General features: G+C 41.6%; 1 protein-coding gene across 1 annotated transcript in view; it reads left to right on the top strand.

Moving 5' to 3' along the window:
* Positions 1–13,535, top strand: part of LOC137294769 (UPF0764 protein C16orf89 homolog) — a 40,210-nt gene extending 26,675 nt beyond the window's left edge. The window contains exons 2-7 of the mRNA XM_067825883.1: positions 5,990–6,299; positions 8,521–8,632; positions 9,736–9,898; positions 11,816–11,954; positions 12,588–12,631; positions 13,417–13,535. Of these exons, the coding sequence (XP_067681984.1) occupies positions 5,990–6,299; positions 8,521–8,632; positions 9,736–9,898; positions 11,816–11,954; positions 12,588–12,631; positions 13,417–13,499 (851 nt within the window). The 3' untranslated portion in view covers positions 13,500–13,535. The remainder of the gene's footprint in view (positions 1–5,989; positions 6,300–8,520; positions 8,633–9,735; positions 9,899–11,815; positions 11,955–12,587; positions 12,632–13,416) is intronic.
* Positions 13,536–16,741: the final 3,206 nt, after the last annotated feature.

The following is a 16,741-nucleotide window of genomic DNA, read 5'->3' as shown; positions in this document are numbered from 1 at the left end:
TGTCAAAACAGATAAGGACCTACTCATAGTCCCAGATTATCTGTCATCATCGATATCATTATTCGTGGTGATCTGGTCAAAACCGTTAAGATCTTATAGCGATCTTATAGCGATCTTATAGCGATCATATAAGATCTTATAGCGATCTTATAGCGATCTTATAGCGATCTTATAAGATCTTATAGCGGTCTTATAGCGATCTTATAGCGATCTTATAAGATCTTATAGCGATCTTATAGCGATCTTATAAGATCTTATAGCGATCTTATACGATCTTATAGCGATCTTATAAGATCTTATAGCGATCTTATAAGATCTTATAACGATCTTATACCGATCTTATACCGATCTTATAAGAACTTATAGCGATCTTATACCGATCTTATAGCGATCTTATAAGATCTTATAGCGATCTTATAAGATCTTATGAAGGCCCATGCAGAACAGATCATAACAAATGAAGACTTGATCGTAACTCATGACAACCTCATTGTAATCCATGCTGGTCTGTCCATTACTCATGAAGACCTGGTTTCAATCTGTTCAGATGCGGTTCAAGAGCGCGGAGATCTCGACATCCATAACCAACTCAGGTCTGGTCCTAGACCGTGGAGATATCGACATCGTCATAACCTGTGAAGACCCGCTTCCTGATCCACAGAGCGTTCGTAAAGTTACGACGTATCGAAGCTCTATACTAAAACTTACGAATGACGTGATGCTCCGAACACTTTGTCGACTGGCTTCCAGGTTGCTACCAATGGAGATCAGAGCCCTTGTTTTCGAAACGTTCGTAGTCCTAAGAATTATCAACTTTGATCGTAGCCAAAATGCTATGGCTGGGCTTAAGAAGTTCGTGGGGCTGCGAACGTTTCGAGAATAGCCAGCCTGGTCCTTGTCCGAGGTGACCACTGCCAGGGGCTTTCACGAAGCAACCGTCCAGTTCATAGCCCATTAAAATGTGGCTAGGATGCACGCTTACCTCATCGATCATGTTGATTTTCTCCAAGTGGTCGCGAGACAAATACGGCTCCTCTGATACTCAACTGTAGGCCACTTCACTTTGTGTGTTCGGTCCATACGCTAACACAGAGTTTCCTTCAGAGTGCCTTCGGCTTGTGGAGTGGATAGTAACGTGTACGCTTTCTGATACGCAATAGTTTTACGACACTCAAGTCGGCGTTAGAGAGAGGGGCTTTTTTATAATGCAGCTTCACGATTGTTGATGGTTAACCGAACTCACTCACTCACCCCAGTACCTACTTGACGCCAACAGCTTCACGATTGTTGATGGTTAACCGAACTCACTCACTCACTCACCCCAGTACCTACTTGACGCCAACAGCTTCACGATTGTTGATGGTTAACCGAACTCACTCACTCACTCACCCCAATACCTACTTGACGCCAACAGCTTCACGATTGTTGATGGTTAACCGAACTCACTCACTCACTCACCCCAGTACCTACTTGACGCCAACAGCTTCACGATTGTTGATGGTTAACCGAACTCACTCGAACTCTATCTGTGGTCCATGAGTTCCGTGTTTTGATATTCAAGGAACTCACGCAACCGTTACGTGTCCTCCCAACGTAATGCTATCCAAGAGTCCATCACAGTGGAGTTTTTTTCTCGGAAAGTGTGGATCTGATCTAATTATATTAAAAATGATCAAACACTGGTTAACTTTGATGCAGGAAAGCTTATTAAGTCTGAAAGCTTTGTTGAGGGCACCATCTACATCAAGTGTGAATGTGGATAATAACAGCTCTTTGACTGATGTCAGCAGTTTCGGTAGAATTAGTTCGTTGGTTGTTGTTTAACGCCGCGCTCAACAGTGTTCTCGCTGTATGAGGGCGATCGGTTAGTCGCCTTTTACGACAAGCATGGGTTGTCTTGACCATGCTGTATTATTTACAGGGCGCTGGAATATTGCGGCGTCAAACAGCAACCAGACTAGGCACAATTATAGTAGATGCTACAACCATTTGTACATTCACATGCTGTGGGTGAGAAGATTTCTAATTCTTAATATTTCCACATGCCGTTGATGATGTCTTAATTAGACGGCACTATTTTTAATATTTAATTTGCTTATGTTTTTAATCCGCTTTAATGTATTTCCAACATTTTCGGATAGATCTTAACATGTTTCACCGCCTTTGTGTGTAGGGTGCGGGTTTTTTTCATCTGATGTACATTTCACAGCCTGTCAGTGTGAATATTCTTCAGAATCCTTGTATCTTTCACGAGGATGTGGGTATTCCCATCTTCCGCCTAATTTCGATTTCACCCATCCATCATCGATCGCTTTGACGCAATGCTAGAGACGTGCTGCAATTAGATTCACGTTATGCGTTGCACTTAGTCCGCCATTAGTCACGTGACCAGTATGTGAATATCGTCATAATGTTATACCATGTGATATTAATGACATATTTCCCTGGCAGGAGTCACAGACATTTCGTCTGTCACATCGCTTGTCAACACGCACGATGCCATCTCATGCTATGACCTTTAGACGAGTTTCCACACCCCCTTAACCAATGGCACTTAGTTTAATGAAGTGACGTGTGCAACCTGTATAGCAGACAAACCTAGCGTTGTCTCCAACACCGGGTGTCAACACTTATACATAGTGATCCATCCGTGTTACACAATTTTCATGAACACTGCGCCTTGAACTCGCAATGGATGGGAATCTACTTCGACAGAGAATCCACATTTAGTATTCTCTTGCGTTCACCTTTCGATTTGGTTTGTTTCTTGTTTAACGCCCCACCGAGGAATATTCCAGTTTTTGACAGCGATCTGTAAGTAATCCAGTTTGGACCAGACAGCCCAGTGATCAACAGCATGAGCATCGATCTACGCAACTTGGATACGATGACATGTGTCAACCAAATCAGCGCATCTGACCACTCGATTCCGATAGTCGACTCTTGCGACAAGCATGGGTTACTGAACCAATTCTTTCACGGATTAATGTTGATATTTTGAATTCACATGAATTTGCCAGATGCAACTTGAGATATATGGATCTGTTATGTATAACGCTACCTTATGACCACCCTTCGCGTAGTTCAGAACAATTAATACGTCAAGTAATAAATGTTTCGGAGTTAACATTATTACTTCATTAATAGCGTTTTATTGGAATCAAATACATGAGACGTGTTCAAATGTAGATATACATAAGGTATCTGTTGAGACATTCAAGATACTTCCCTGTTGGCGAAGTTCAGAGATGTTGAGTAATTACTACAGCAATCTGAAGTAAAGAATCCATTTTTATTCGAAATTGGAACAAGATCCAAGTGGATCTAAACATGCGCTGGCTTGTAGAGCAAATCCTGGGATAAACTTGAGGATGTCACATCCTCCTTTATGCAACAACATGGTTAGCTTTCTCTTATACAAAACCTTACGATTATTTGTAGGAGATCAAGGGTTGGAATGTGCTTTGAAATTAGGTTTCACGTGGCTTTGAAACTGATTACAGTTATATAACGACATGTGCGTGCATATGTGTGTGTGTGTGAGAGAGAGAGAGTGAAAAAGAGAGAGAGGGCATGTCGATGTGTGGATGTGTCCCTGTGTATATGCACGTGTGTGAGCGTGCATGTGTATGTGTCGGCGCACTATGTTTTTCTCTCTCTCTCTGTGTCTCTCTCTCTCTGTATCTCTCTATCTATCTGTCTGTCTGTCTGTCTCTCTCTCTCTCTCTCTCTCTCTCTCTCAACGTAACTCGATTCTCTTGAGAAAACACTCACACAAATGATATGAAACGCTGGAAACGACATGGTCGTCTATGGCATCGCGGAATCAGGTCGACCAATGCATGAAAAGAGTTGAGCTTTAGTTAAGATCGGTATATTTACCACATACCGAATGTTTGTACAATTATATGATATGTATGTGGTAAATTGCTGTTCCTTATTGCAAACGCGGTCCCCGATCGTCAAGTCAACAATAACAGGATGAAACTGACATGCATATTAAACTGTCAAGTTTTGTAAGAACGTAAGACTTGGATTTACAAAAGGGCAACATTGTTTCATGCAGTTTCACGACCCAAAGTTGGGTCGATCGACTGGTCGATTTGAAATGTACAATATGACTGGAGAAATCTTGAAATGAATGTAATTCAAATGTTTCTAGGTCAGTCAGAAAAGAGGGCAAAAACACCTGTAACTTCGATACTGGTTCCCATACAGGGAGTCAAACCCGAACCTTCGGCGTGTCGAGCAAATACTTACACCACAAGGCTAACCTACTTCCCAATCAAGCTAAGGCTAGAAATAATTTCTGATTTTCTTTCTTGTTTTGTCCCATGTATAGACTGATAACACATATAGTTGCTAGAAAGAATTGAAAAACAAATTAGCTAAATTACCCGCAAGAGTAGTGGTTATCCTGTTACCATGGTAACGTACAGAGTGTTGGATGAACATCTGTGACCAGGGCTACACCACTAGTTTCACCTGTGTCATGTGACCTGTGTTGCGATAGCAACAGATTATTGACATATGAATTTAATCTCCCTTAACTAGTTCAAGTGTTATCGACCAGCAGGTGTGATAAGGTTATTTTACGTTTGGAGATGGCATAACGTGATAACGGTTATATCAAGTTCATGAAACATGAAATATAGTTACAAGTACCTCTTGATTTTCGATATTAATACTTAATTTTCAATATCTTTGTAGTTTTCCTGAGGGGTGAAAGTTGATCAGTTATTCAGAAAAATGCATTATATATTTTTAGAGAAGTGTGGTGTGACATTGTGCCTCAACATTATCCGCTTGATCCCAGATACTATGCAACTATGATGTACGATTTTGCGTACTAGGGCGCTGGGGTGACCGTCACATCGGAGACCCTGGTTCGATTCCCTAAACCGGTTCAATGAGTGAAGCCCATTTCTGGTGTCCCTCCTCCGTGATATTACTGGAATAGTGCTAAAGCGGCGTAAAACCAACCTCACTCACCCACTTATTTACGTGATCCGACTTATTTAATTATCCTTGAATGTTTGAGACCGACACGTTTCTTTTCTGTGCCTATGCAAATATCACCAAGACTGCATAAGATGGCACATATGTGAGGAGCTTAATCGTGCTGGGGGGTGTCTCAAAACTGCCTTTGGAACAATTAAGATACGTTTTACACTTGTTCACGATAATGCGCCAATAAATAAGTTTGTAGTAAATCTTTGCAGGCTAATTAAAGAAAGCTGCTTTTTACTGCAATGTTGAAGAGTCTTTGATAATAGAATGTCATCTACGCTATAAAGTCTGAAACAAATGATCAAATTAATGTCAGCTGACAAATTTCAACGGCAAGACTATTCATCCATTTCATGTATTGCAACACCTTAGGTGTGTAACCCTTAAACTCATCATTAAAATGGTATTTGTTATTCATTAATACATATTCAAATAGATATTCTTCAACCTTAAACATGAATGATATACCATGTACGTTTTCGGTGATACAAGATGACAAATGCTATTCAAAGATAAAATGATATATTGGTAGAAAAGAAAACTGGAAGGAATACTTTAAACTTTGTGCTAAAGTTTTGGCAGGTCACCCCCAATGATGAATAAATGAGTAAGTTCGTGACCAGCGTTTTAATATGCAGGTAAACGTTCAACAGAACAAAGTGTCTTTTTTGTGAGTGCACGGATCTTAATTACTGGTTCCGTGCAGAAGATGGCATCGGACGGCATAATACCAGATTAACGCTCATGCATACCCCGGATGGTGGTGCAGCCTAATGGTTAAAGCGTTCGCCTAATGGTTAAAACTTGGGTTTGACTCAACTCATGGGTGCAAAGCGTGGAGCCCATTTCTGATGTCTCCCGCTGTGATATTGCAGGAATTTTGTTACAGGCGACGTAAAACTCAATTCACTCACTCATCCACTGAAACATTACTGCACTGGTATGGGCCCGATTTATTCATAGTTTTATTGTATTTCAGGACAAATTATAAAAGCTCTCGAAGAATGTGAGTCTAGGCCATGTTCTCCTGAACTGAAGGCTCTGTTACGTCGGTTCCTGGCCGAGATTGATGTCACCTGCCAAAAGGCCATGCCCTACATCGAACAAGACAGCCCGGAATACTTCGCCAGATTTCGGGAAACCATCTCCAAGCCTTACATCCTTAAATACCGTCCATTTAGATTCCACGGAATGGAAGATGTAGAGATCGGCCACAACAAGGAATATGATGAGGAGGAGGGGGATCGATGTTACGCCAGGCTGCTTGGAACCTTCCAGGAAAACGACCGGTAACAGAGTTCCCTGTTTTGTTTCTTATATGAATGGTGTATTTTGTGTGTGTTTCTTTTGGGGTTTTTTTTGTTTGTTAGTTTTTGTTTCTTTTTTTGTGTGTTTTTTTTGTGTTTTTAGTTTTTGGGGGTTTTTTTTAGTTTAGTTTTTTTGGGGTTTTTTTTGTTTTGCTTTTTGGGGGTTATGTTTTTTTGGGGTTTTTTCTTTTTTCTTTTTTTTCTTTTTTTTTTTGTTCTCTTTGTTTTTGTTTTGTTTTGTTGGGGGTGTGTGTTTGTTTGTTTGTTTGTTTCTGTTTTTTGTTGTGTTTTGGGGTTTTTTTTCATTTTCAATTTAATTTTTGTAAAATGTATTTCTAATTCTTGTCTTGCTTTTGTATTATTTTGTTTATCAACCCCGCACTTTGGGATAGATTAACTTTATAACGTCCAGAGGGACGTCCAGGGAGTTTCCTGTTTCATGGGTTTATCTGGTCTAGCTTTTACAAATATTTTTTTTCTTTATTACTAATTTTAAATTTGTTGAAATGTATTTCTAATTCTTGTTACTGTTGTGCTTGGTTTCCAAAACCACGCTTTGGAATATCCCAGGTGTATAACGACAGTCTATTAATAATGTCCAGAGAATCCAGTGATTGACATTATGAACATCCGTCTACGGAGTTTCCTGTCTCAAGGGTTTACCTGTTCTAGTTGTTTAGATAAATTATTTCTTTATTATTAATTTTTAAATTTAAACACGAAAATATGTTTTTATGCTACTGTTATCTGTGTGACGTTTAAAGATATGTTTTATGTTATTTGCTGTGTTTGGTTTTCAACGCCATATTTTAGAATATCCCAGCTGTATAGCGACAATCTGTCAATAATCACCAGAAAACCGGTCATTTACATAAGGAGGATGCCCCTACGCGACTGGGATGTAATGACATGTACCAGTGAAGAATACAAGTCTCCGATGTCGCCGGATATACACGTATGGAAATGTTGAAGACCCGATGTTACGTCTGTTTGTGAGTGAGTTTCGTTTTACGGCGCTTTCAGGAATATTCCAGAAATGGGCTCCACGCATTGTGCGGATGTGAGGAAATGAATCCGAGGCTTCGCCGTGACGACTGAATCTTTCATCACTAGGCTACCCCAACGCACCATCCTTTTTATTAGGATGAAATTTGAGGAGACTGATGGTTGCACATGGCACATTACGCTTCCAAACGGACGCTTCATGCAGTGTTTTCCTATTTCTATTTCAACAGTTTGAAGTAATACCTTACCGACGCGACCCTTAGCAATTTTTGAGAAGTATACTTAACCAGCCATTGAAATGACTCACGGACTTCAAGTTGTCCATACTCTGTGCATGAACACGATGCCGCATTAACACTGCGTGTCAGAGGAAACTGGGCTCCATTATCAATACCGCACCGTCACGTATCTGGTGCCGTGGTCTACGTTAAACAACAACAACAGAAAACATGATTGTTGACATACAACACTTCATGAACAATGAGTTGAATCTGGAAAATTGCAATGCATAAAGAAATGCATCAGGAAGCTCAATTTAGAGGTGAAGTGAGGTGACATTATAAAACGGCCCCGAAGTCTGTCTCGAAACCATACCAAAGCGGTGAGTGAGTGAGTTTAGTTTTACGCAGCACTCAGCAATATTTCAGCTATATGGCGGCAGTCTGTAAATAATCAAGTCTGGACCAGACAATCCAGTGATCAACAGCATGAGCATCGATCTGCGCAACCGGGAACCGATGGCGTGTCAACCAGGTCAGCGAGCCTGACCACCCGATCCCATTAGTCGCCTCTTACGACAAGCACAGTCGCCTTTTGTGGCCAGCATGGGTTGCTGAAAACCTATTCTACCCCGGACCTTCACGGGTATTCTACCCCGGACCTTCACTGGTCACATCAACACGGAGTCCTAGTCAACATCTAGAATCATTCTGACAAATATCCAGCTGCTCACTATTCTTTTTGCAGGCGATGAAGTACACATTTTTGCGTCGCAATTCGTCACACTATGTTGACGTCACCAGGATTTCCCGTCTGGTTTTCCGGCAATTTTGGGGGAAGCAAGCGTCCTCGTACTTACACTATAATAATGCTGTGCAAACGTTTACTTTATTACACTATACTTTTTGGTAGAGCGAACTTTATTTCTTAACCAAAGATCAGTACATGGGCCCTCATGTTTGCCCATCTCTGTTCTCAGGACCATTCCCCGCTGTAACGTGACCCAGCCGTGCCTTGACCTTGTGACCAAGGGGGACACCAGAAGATACACCATCACCCACCAACTGCTCTACTTCATCGTCGTGGAACACGTGAGTACACCTGCATTTGACATTCCTCGTTACTCCCCCTGAACTGTAGGCTTATAGTGTGAGCAGCCGTAACTACTTGTACCTTTGCAGACAATTAATGCAAATCTGTTCCAAGGCATGGTTTAGTGAAATCGATAAACTAGGTGAAATCACTTCCATTCTCTAACGGTCGTAACAAATGGATTCATAATCACCAGAATGTTGGATGATGGATTGGAACCAAAATCGTTTAACTTTAGGTTAATCCGTCACTTTTGTGATTTCAACAATCGAACCCCTTAAATCTACGTCCAGGAATCGCCATGCGAAAGTTATCACATAATTGTTGACGGCGGGTTTGCGTGTAGTCTTATCATCAGCTTTGTTTGGCTAAATGACTTGCCTGAAAACAATATTAACACATTTAATGTGTTAGCCTCGCTTGTTACCTATCATCTCATTAGATGCCCAGTGCCAGACTTCACCCGTACTGTAGGATCCCAGAATCAATGTATTCGAGTACCCAAGTACCGCAACGCCCCTGTCAGTACCACTATCAGAGCATCAGGATACAGTATTACCCCTCTTCACGAATACACAAGTAAACCAATACCCGAGTATCCCTATGCCCAGTGCTCGGGAACCTCCTATGCCCCTGTACCCCAGTGCACCTGTGCTCAAGTACCCGAGCGCATGTGTCTTTAGTAGAACCGTTCGTTACAATATGTATTCTGCGTATCGTCGAGAGAGAGAGAGAGAGAGAGAGAGAGAGAGAGAGAGAGAGAGAGACGCTGATCTATTAGTGTTAATTACCCCCTATTTCTAAATTCCGCTGTCCGCTCTTGCACAGGAGTACTGCTGGACGGCGTCTGGTAGTAAATACAATTTTAGGCAAGCTGAGTATAACAGATCAGGATTTTCTGTGGTCCATTTTCACACCTATTTTGCTATTTTCACTTAAATATCTTCTCCTGGGGATCTCGAAGCCTGTTTTCTTTCCTCATTGGCGTTTTATAATCTATATGTGAAATATTAAGGTTCAAGGAACCATATCATACAACTGAATCAAGAAAGTCCATATACCATGCCGTGTGATCCCTGACCGTCATACTTGTATGTTGCAGACTGGGTGTGACGAGAAGCTGGGCGAACACAGCTCTTCTCTGAGCGCATCAGGGATCCGAGAGATAGAAGACAGATTGTGTCAGAAGATTTACAAAGAAGCCAGCATGCTCGCAAAGGAGGGATCTGTCAAATTAGGATCTCAGGACCTCTTTCTGGAACAATGTAATAATGCCTATGGAACCACGTCGATGTTTGATAGGCTGTAATTATTTCATCATGTAATTTTACGGTTTTAACTCGTCTCGGGGGCATTTGTCGCTGTTCAGAGTTGTCTCCCATAATCGTGACAGGATTCTATGATCCCGGGTTCGAAGTCGCCCTAAGAGGCCAATAAGACTTTTGCGCAGTTGTCTCCCATAACCTCGCAATGATCTTATGACCATGTGTTTCCCGATTTACTAAAGTGGCACACGTTTTCGACCTAGTTTCGATTGTGTCCTTCCACATCATAGTGTCAGGTCGTATCACACAGAGTCAGGTGGTATCACACAGTGTCAGGTTTTATCACACAGTGTCAGGTTGTATCACACAGTGTGCGGTCGTATCACACAGTGTCAGGTTGTATTACACAGTGTCAGGTTGTATCACACAGTGTCAGGTTGTATCACACAACGTCAGGTCGTATGACACAGCGTCAGGTGGTATTACACAGTGTCAGGTGGTATTACACAGTGTCAGGTTGTATCACACAGTGTCAGGTTGTATCACACAGTGTCAGGTGGTATTACACAGTGTCAGGTTGTATTACACAGTGTCAGGTGGTATTACACAGTGTCAGGTGGTATTACACAACGTCAATGGTATTACACAGTGTCAGGTTGTATTACACAGTGTCAGGTGGTATTACACAGTGTCAGGTGGTATTACACAACGTCAATGGTATTACACAGTGTCAGGTTGTATTACACAGTGTCAGGTTGTATCACACAGTGTCAGGTTGTATCACACAACGTCAGGTCGTATGGCACAGCGTCAGGTCGTATGGCACAGCGTCAGGTGGTAATACATAGTGTCAGATGGTATTACACAGTGTCAGGTTGTATTACACAGTGTCAGGTTGTATCACGCAGTGTCAGGTGGTATCACACAGTGTCAGGTGGTATCACACAACGTCAGGTGGTATTACACAGTGTCAGGTGGTATTACACAGTGTCCAGGTTGTATCACACAGTGGCTGGTAGTACAACACGACGTCAGGCCGTATCACATAGTGCCATGTCAAGTGGTATGACACAGTGTCAGGTCGCATCCCGTGTCAGGTCTTATTACACAGCAATAGGTCGTATCACACAGTGACAGGTCGTATCACATAGTACCATGTTGCATCGCGTCAGGTATGCGGCAGCGTCGGGTCGTATCACATAGTGTCAGGTTGTTTCAAACAATGAATTGATATTTACTTATCTGACAGCTGTGATGAAGGTGACCGATGGTTAGTATAAGTCTCCACTTCATGCAGATTCCCCTTTGAAACCAATAACATAATTTATATTATCATATGGTTGAACATTACCAGTGTCTCGTGTGCACATATCACTTTTGACCAGCAGCCATTTTTCTGTATTTCGTCATTAAACATTTTAAGTTGACGTCAGTGTTAACCGTCACACTTGCTTACCATGTTTTGCTGCACAATTGTACATGAATAAAATGGATTATACAGAACTATTCTCACACTATTAGCATGTGGTTATATTACATACGAAACTCGAGCAAAATTATGTATTTCACAACGCAAACGTTCACACTGGGTTCATATAAGTCGTATGACACACATCCACGTGTAATAATCTCAATTTGTTACATGTCAGTGTTTTATATCTCCTTGTAATGAACTGAAGACTTCATTGTAGATTATTTTTAAAACTACTTCACCATGGTTGGAAAATATACGTTTTCAGGACCAGAATGATGTATATCAATATGTGATTATAAAGTCGATCATAGTGAAAATATCCAATTTCGAGTTACTGGTAGATATTTCAGGCGATAAATTCGACAAGTCGTTACATCTTGACTTCGTTATATCGAAAATTATTAGTTTCCGTTCTGATGATGATTTTAAGTATCCTGTTGCAGCCGTCTTGTGTGGGTCTCTAGGATATGAGAATTTCTTCAAGCCGAGCTACATCGACATGGTGCTAAAGATGCAGGCTCCGGAGGGATGCTTTAAAATTGGTGTTGAATCAGACAGTGTTGTGTTAGAGTTAATGGGAAGGTGAGTCCCGGGAGGTTGAGTCTGTTGTGTTTGAAGCGGCATTACAATCACCATGGCACGTAAATTGATGGCACTCTGAGTTATCTCCCTTTTAACAGAATTCATTCATAAGCTACAAAAATTACTTCGAAAAACAAATACTTTCTGTCTTTCAGTGAGAATTGTCTCACACGTAATCGGCTAAATACCATAAGTAGTAGTAGTAGTAGTAGTAGTAGTAGTAGTAGTAGTAGTAGTAGTAGTAGCAGCGCCGCCACACTCACCAATATTACAGCTGTATGGAGTAGTAGAGGTGGTGGTGGTGGCAGTAGCATCACTAGAAGTAGCATCACCGGATCATAACATTTAGTTTGTTTAAGAAAAGCCAGATTTATGTATGTCAAGTTCTTTATTGTGGATAACACGATGGCTATCAGGTGAATCATCAGTCACCTTAGGACAAAACCAAGCATACGCTCCGAAACGTTGTGTTGTCCACAATAAAGAAGTTGACATACATAAATCTGTTTTTTCTTATGCTTTCCACTTCTTAATGCCCTTCACTGAATGGGTGTATAAATATTTTCCAGGAACCTAATCCGCAATGTTATGTGTCCAGATAAACGTTGCATTCACATATTCCTGTTTCATCAGGTTGGGGGCGTCAAGAAAGCTGCAGCGAGAACAACCAATGAAAGGTTTGTTTGTTATGTCATTGTTCCTCGCGTTCTGGATCGTTACTTATTGTGTGTTATCTTACCTTGACATCGTGGATCGTTACTTGTTGTGTGGTGTCTTATCTCGAGGTCCTCGGTCGTTACTTATTCTGTGTTATTTTAGCTCGACGTCGTGGATCGTTACTTATTGTGTGTTATCTTACCTCGACGTCGTGGATCGTTACTTATTGTGTGTTATCTTACCTCGACGTCGTGGATCGTTACTTCTTGTGTGTTATTTTAGCTCGACGTCGTGGATCGTTACTTATTGTGTGTTATCTTACCTCGACGTCGTGGATCGTTACTTATTGTGTGTTATCTTGCCTCGACGTCGTGGATCGTTACTTATTGTGTGTTATATTACCTCGACGTCGTGGATCGTTACTTATTGTGTGTTATCTTACCTCGACGTCATGCATCGTTACTTATTGTGTGTTATTAAATCTCGACGTCGTGGCTTGTTACTCACTATGTGTCATCGTGCCTCGACGTCGTGGATTGTACTCACGGTTCCATTAACTGGACAATCTAGTTCAGAGTGGTATATATTGCTTGAAGGCGAGTTTGAAAGTATTTGAGTTATATAACGGCGAGTGAAAAGAATGGTCAGCGGGATACCTGTAGATTGTATGTTAAATAATTATATGACAATATAAAGAAATGACGCTTCAGAATATCATATAATGCATCATGTCATTGCCTTATAAATATGTGTCATGAATATGTATGTTACGTACAAACTCACTGAACTTCACGTTTAATTGCAGATGGTTGTCTGTCCCACAAATCAGGCTTAGGCATCGGCACACTAGCTCTGTACCTCAGATACCTTGTAAGGAGCTTGATCTGACAACGTGGGTATTAAACACAAGGGCAGCTAAACTTATCACTTTGTTTTCTCTTAAATGAGTGAGTGAGTGAATGAGTGAAAAGGGTTTAACACATTGTACACATGTGGGAAATCGAACCCGGGTGTTCGGTGTGACGAGCAAACGGCGTACACAAGAATGTGTTAATCTTGCTGAACATGGCCCCCTATCCACCTACTCTCCGTGACAAACGCTGTATAGAGCTCCTTGTAACACAGAGCTTACGCTCTGGAGTCAGTGTATTTGATCACGAAGGGCGATGGGGTAGGCTAGTGGTTCAAGCACCTAGTCACGTCACATGGAACAAGGTTTAATGTATCATGTACTATTATACCCAAGAAAGCCAAACATGGAGTCGAGATCTTTAAGTCGCTGAGTGAGGTTCTGATGACCAAGGATCCTCCATGGATCCTACTTGGATCGGATCCACAAAAGCCACCGGATCCTGAACTGCTTTTGATTTTACAGGTTTGACTGTGAAGCGTTCCCATGATTGTTTTGATTTTTTCTGTAAAAGATTAGACATCATAATTTCGTTTGATACCTATAATCAAGTATAATTCCCGGTATGTGTATTCATCTATTATTCGCAAAATGGAAACACCCCCTTGATGAGAGAGTAAAGTTTTACGCCACATTTAGCAATATTCTAGCAAGACCACAGCAGGTGACACCAGCCTCACACATTCCGCCGAAGTGTGGAATCGAACCCCCGTCTTCGGCGTGACGAGCGAACACCTTAACCACTGAGCTACTCCACCGCCCCAACCCCATGATGAGATCTCCCGAAAAAGCGAGACAATTCTGCCGAGTCACTAATGGAAGTCGTGCTAGTGACTGACATCCCGTTATCTGTACACGCCCCGGGACTGTCAGTAGCAGCAGCTCGGCGCGGCATGAGCGAAGATAAATAAATAATTTCTATGAAGGAAGATGGCGGGTGGAATGTTTATTGAATCGCTTGCGTCTACTTAACAAAAACACCTTTTGATCCTGTCACACATGAGAACTTGTCGCGTTTATTATTCTGAACGGGCAGTTTACATTACCATTCGTTTTTTCCATCTCCGTGGGGATCTCTTAGAAACTTGGCACTTTAGAAACTGGTTAGTACAATATTGTCAAAACTGTCAGATAACAACTTCTTTACCTATAAGAAGTTGTTATCATAAGGTCTATCAATATCCTGTGAGGAATATACAACCTTTGAACCAGTGTGAGTTTTACACCCAGTTCAGAAACATCACGACGGGGTATCTAAACCGGGTCTTCGCTCGGCGACTGGATCACCAGGCTACCCCAGCGCCCCTTACAGACAGTGATGCTCTGTCACTACCGTAGACTTTGGTATACAGCGGAATCACTTACATCGCGTTTGTTTATCAGTCACAATGAGAGGAAACATTTGTTGCCAGTATCAGGGGCGGTGGGGTAGTCTAGTGGTAAAGACATTCGCTCGTCACACCGAAGACCCAGGTTCGATTCCCTAAATGTCTGAAGGCCATTTCTGGTGTTCTGCGCCGTTATATTGCTGGAATATTGCTAAAAGCGGCGTTAAACTAAATCCGTTAAATGCTGCCAATATCAAATAGTGTGTGCAGAATAGTGTGTGGTGATCGAAGCGTCATGTAAATATTAATACATACGATATTATTATGGTATTACAGTACTATAGTATAAAACCCCCAATTCTCTGAACTGGCATATGAACATCTGTCCGCTAGTCCGTGGCTATTAACAGTCTAGTAGGGCCCGAAAAGTCTAGCAAACAATGGAAACTATTTCGAACACTGAATTTACATAAGTCGGGACATGGATGACGGATGTTTCAAAGTGTGGTGTCGTTTGCCACGAACCCAATGGTCTTGGTTCAACGACGACATCGGTAGTCATTAGTGTACTTGAGCGTGTTAGTTACATTTTAAAAATTAAAACAATGACCCCAACCACTCCTGTGTCTACTGGTATTGAAAACCCCTCATGTATGGGACAAAACGATTGTAAGTGTGTGAGATAAGATAGATGTGCAGTGCATTGCAGTCATAGCTGTGTCTCCGAGTGGAATGGAGAACAATTCCCAGTGACAGATGTTTTTCACAGTAGCGAAAGGAGCAAGCATTGTCTAGGATCACAGAGAATTTCAAAGCACGGTGGAATTCATGGATGATTTCATGAGAAGGTTCGTTGGGGTCAACATTGCTTTGAACAAAATTGCAATTATATCACTATACTATCCGTAGGCGTTATGAGTGAGTGATGTGGGTTTTATGTTGCTTTAAGCAATACTACACATCATCACGGCGGGGAATACCGGAAATGGGCTTCACACATTAAACCCATGTTGGGAATCAAACCCGGGTCTGGGCGTGACGAGCGAACACTTTAACTACTGGGCTGCCCCAGCCACCCCTTAATAAGGGCGCGAAGCCTGAGGTGATGTAGGTCTTTGGCGTTTACTACTTCAGTAACACTCACAAGCACACGTGTGCTTCAGACAAAAATTGGAAAAGGTGTGACGAGGGTTTTAGACACATTATACATTGCTGGGGTACCAAGAGACGCAACGCTGTACAGCGAATTCCGATACCTAAGACGACTAAGAGACCGTCTCTGATGTAACAAAGACAAGCTCTTGCCACTGGAACAATCTCCAACAGAACATATACACGTTGATATTATTAGGAATTGTTTATCTCTGGATCCTAATATTGCGCTCTGACTGATTAACACACACAAGCTTTTCAAATTTATACCGACGCCGTCGTACGACATACGACATATGTACATATGTTTAAATTATAACAGTATGTTGAAAAGGGCAGCCTCAATCTTTCGTATTTTTGCTATCAAATGCGAGAATTTTTATTACAGTACTAAGTATGGAATATACTATGTCAGCAAGTGCGGTCACACCCAGCGTTATTTGGACGATAAATCTTATGAGATGTTACAAGAACGAAAAGAAAAGACAATGATCAAGCTCGAGACGAACAAAACGACCTATCTGACATGACCTTGACCTGTATCTTTCCTGGGTAGTCAATACATTTCACCTCACGAACACCGTGCAACAAATGATACAAATTGGTCGAAAAAGAAAAATAAGAATTGCGATATATTTCGTGGGTTACGGCTTTAAGAATGAAGTTCCTTGCCGTTTTGGTCTGTAGAAGGACATATTTTGACCGCGTCTTTCACTGGGCGTCTATCATCTCCTGCAGCG

The sequence above is a fragment of the Haliotis asinina genome, chromosome 1 (assembly GCF_037392515.1).
Source record: "Haliotis asinina isolate JCU_RB_2024 chromosome 1, JCU_Hal_asi_v2, whole genome shotgun sequence".
Lineage (NCBI taxonomy): Eukaryota > Metazoa > Mollusca > Gastropoda > Lepetellida > Haliotidae > Haliotis > Haliotis asinina.
The sequence above is the reverse complement of the archived record's forward strand: the minus strand, read 5'-3'. Positions and strand labels throughout refer to the sequence as shown.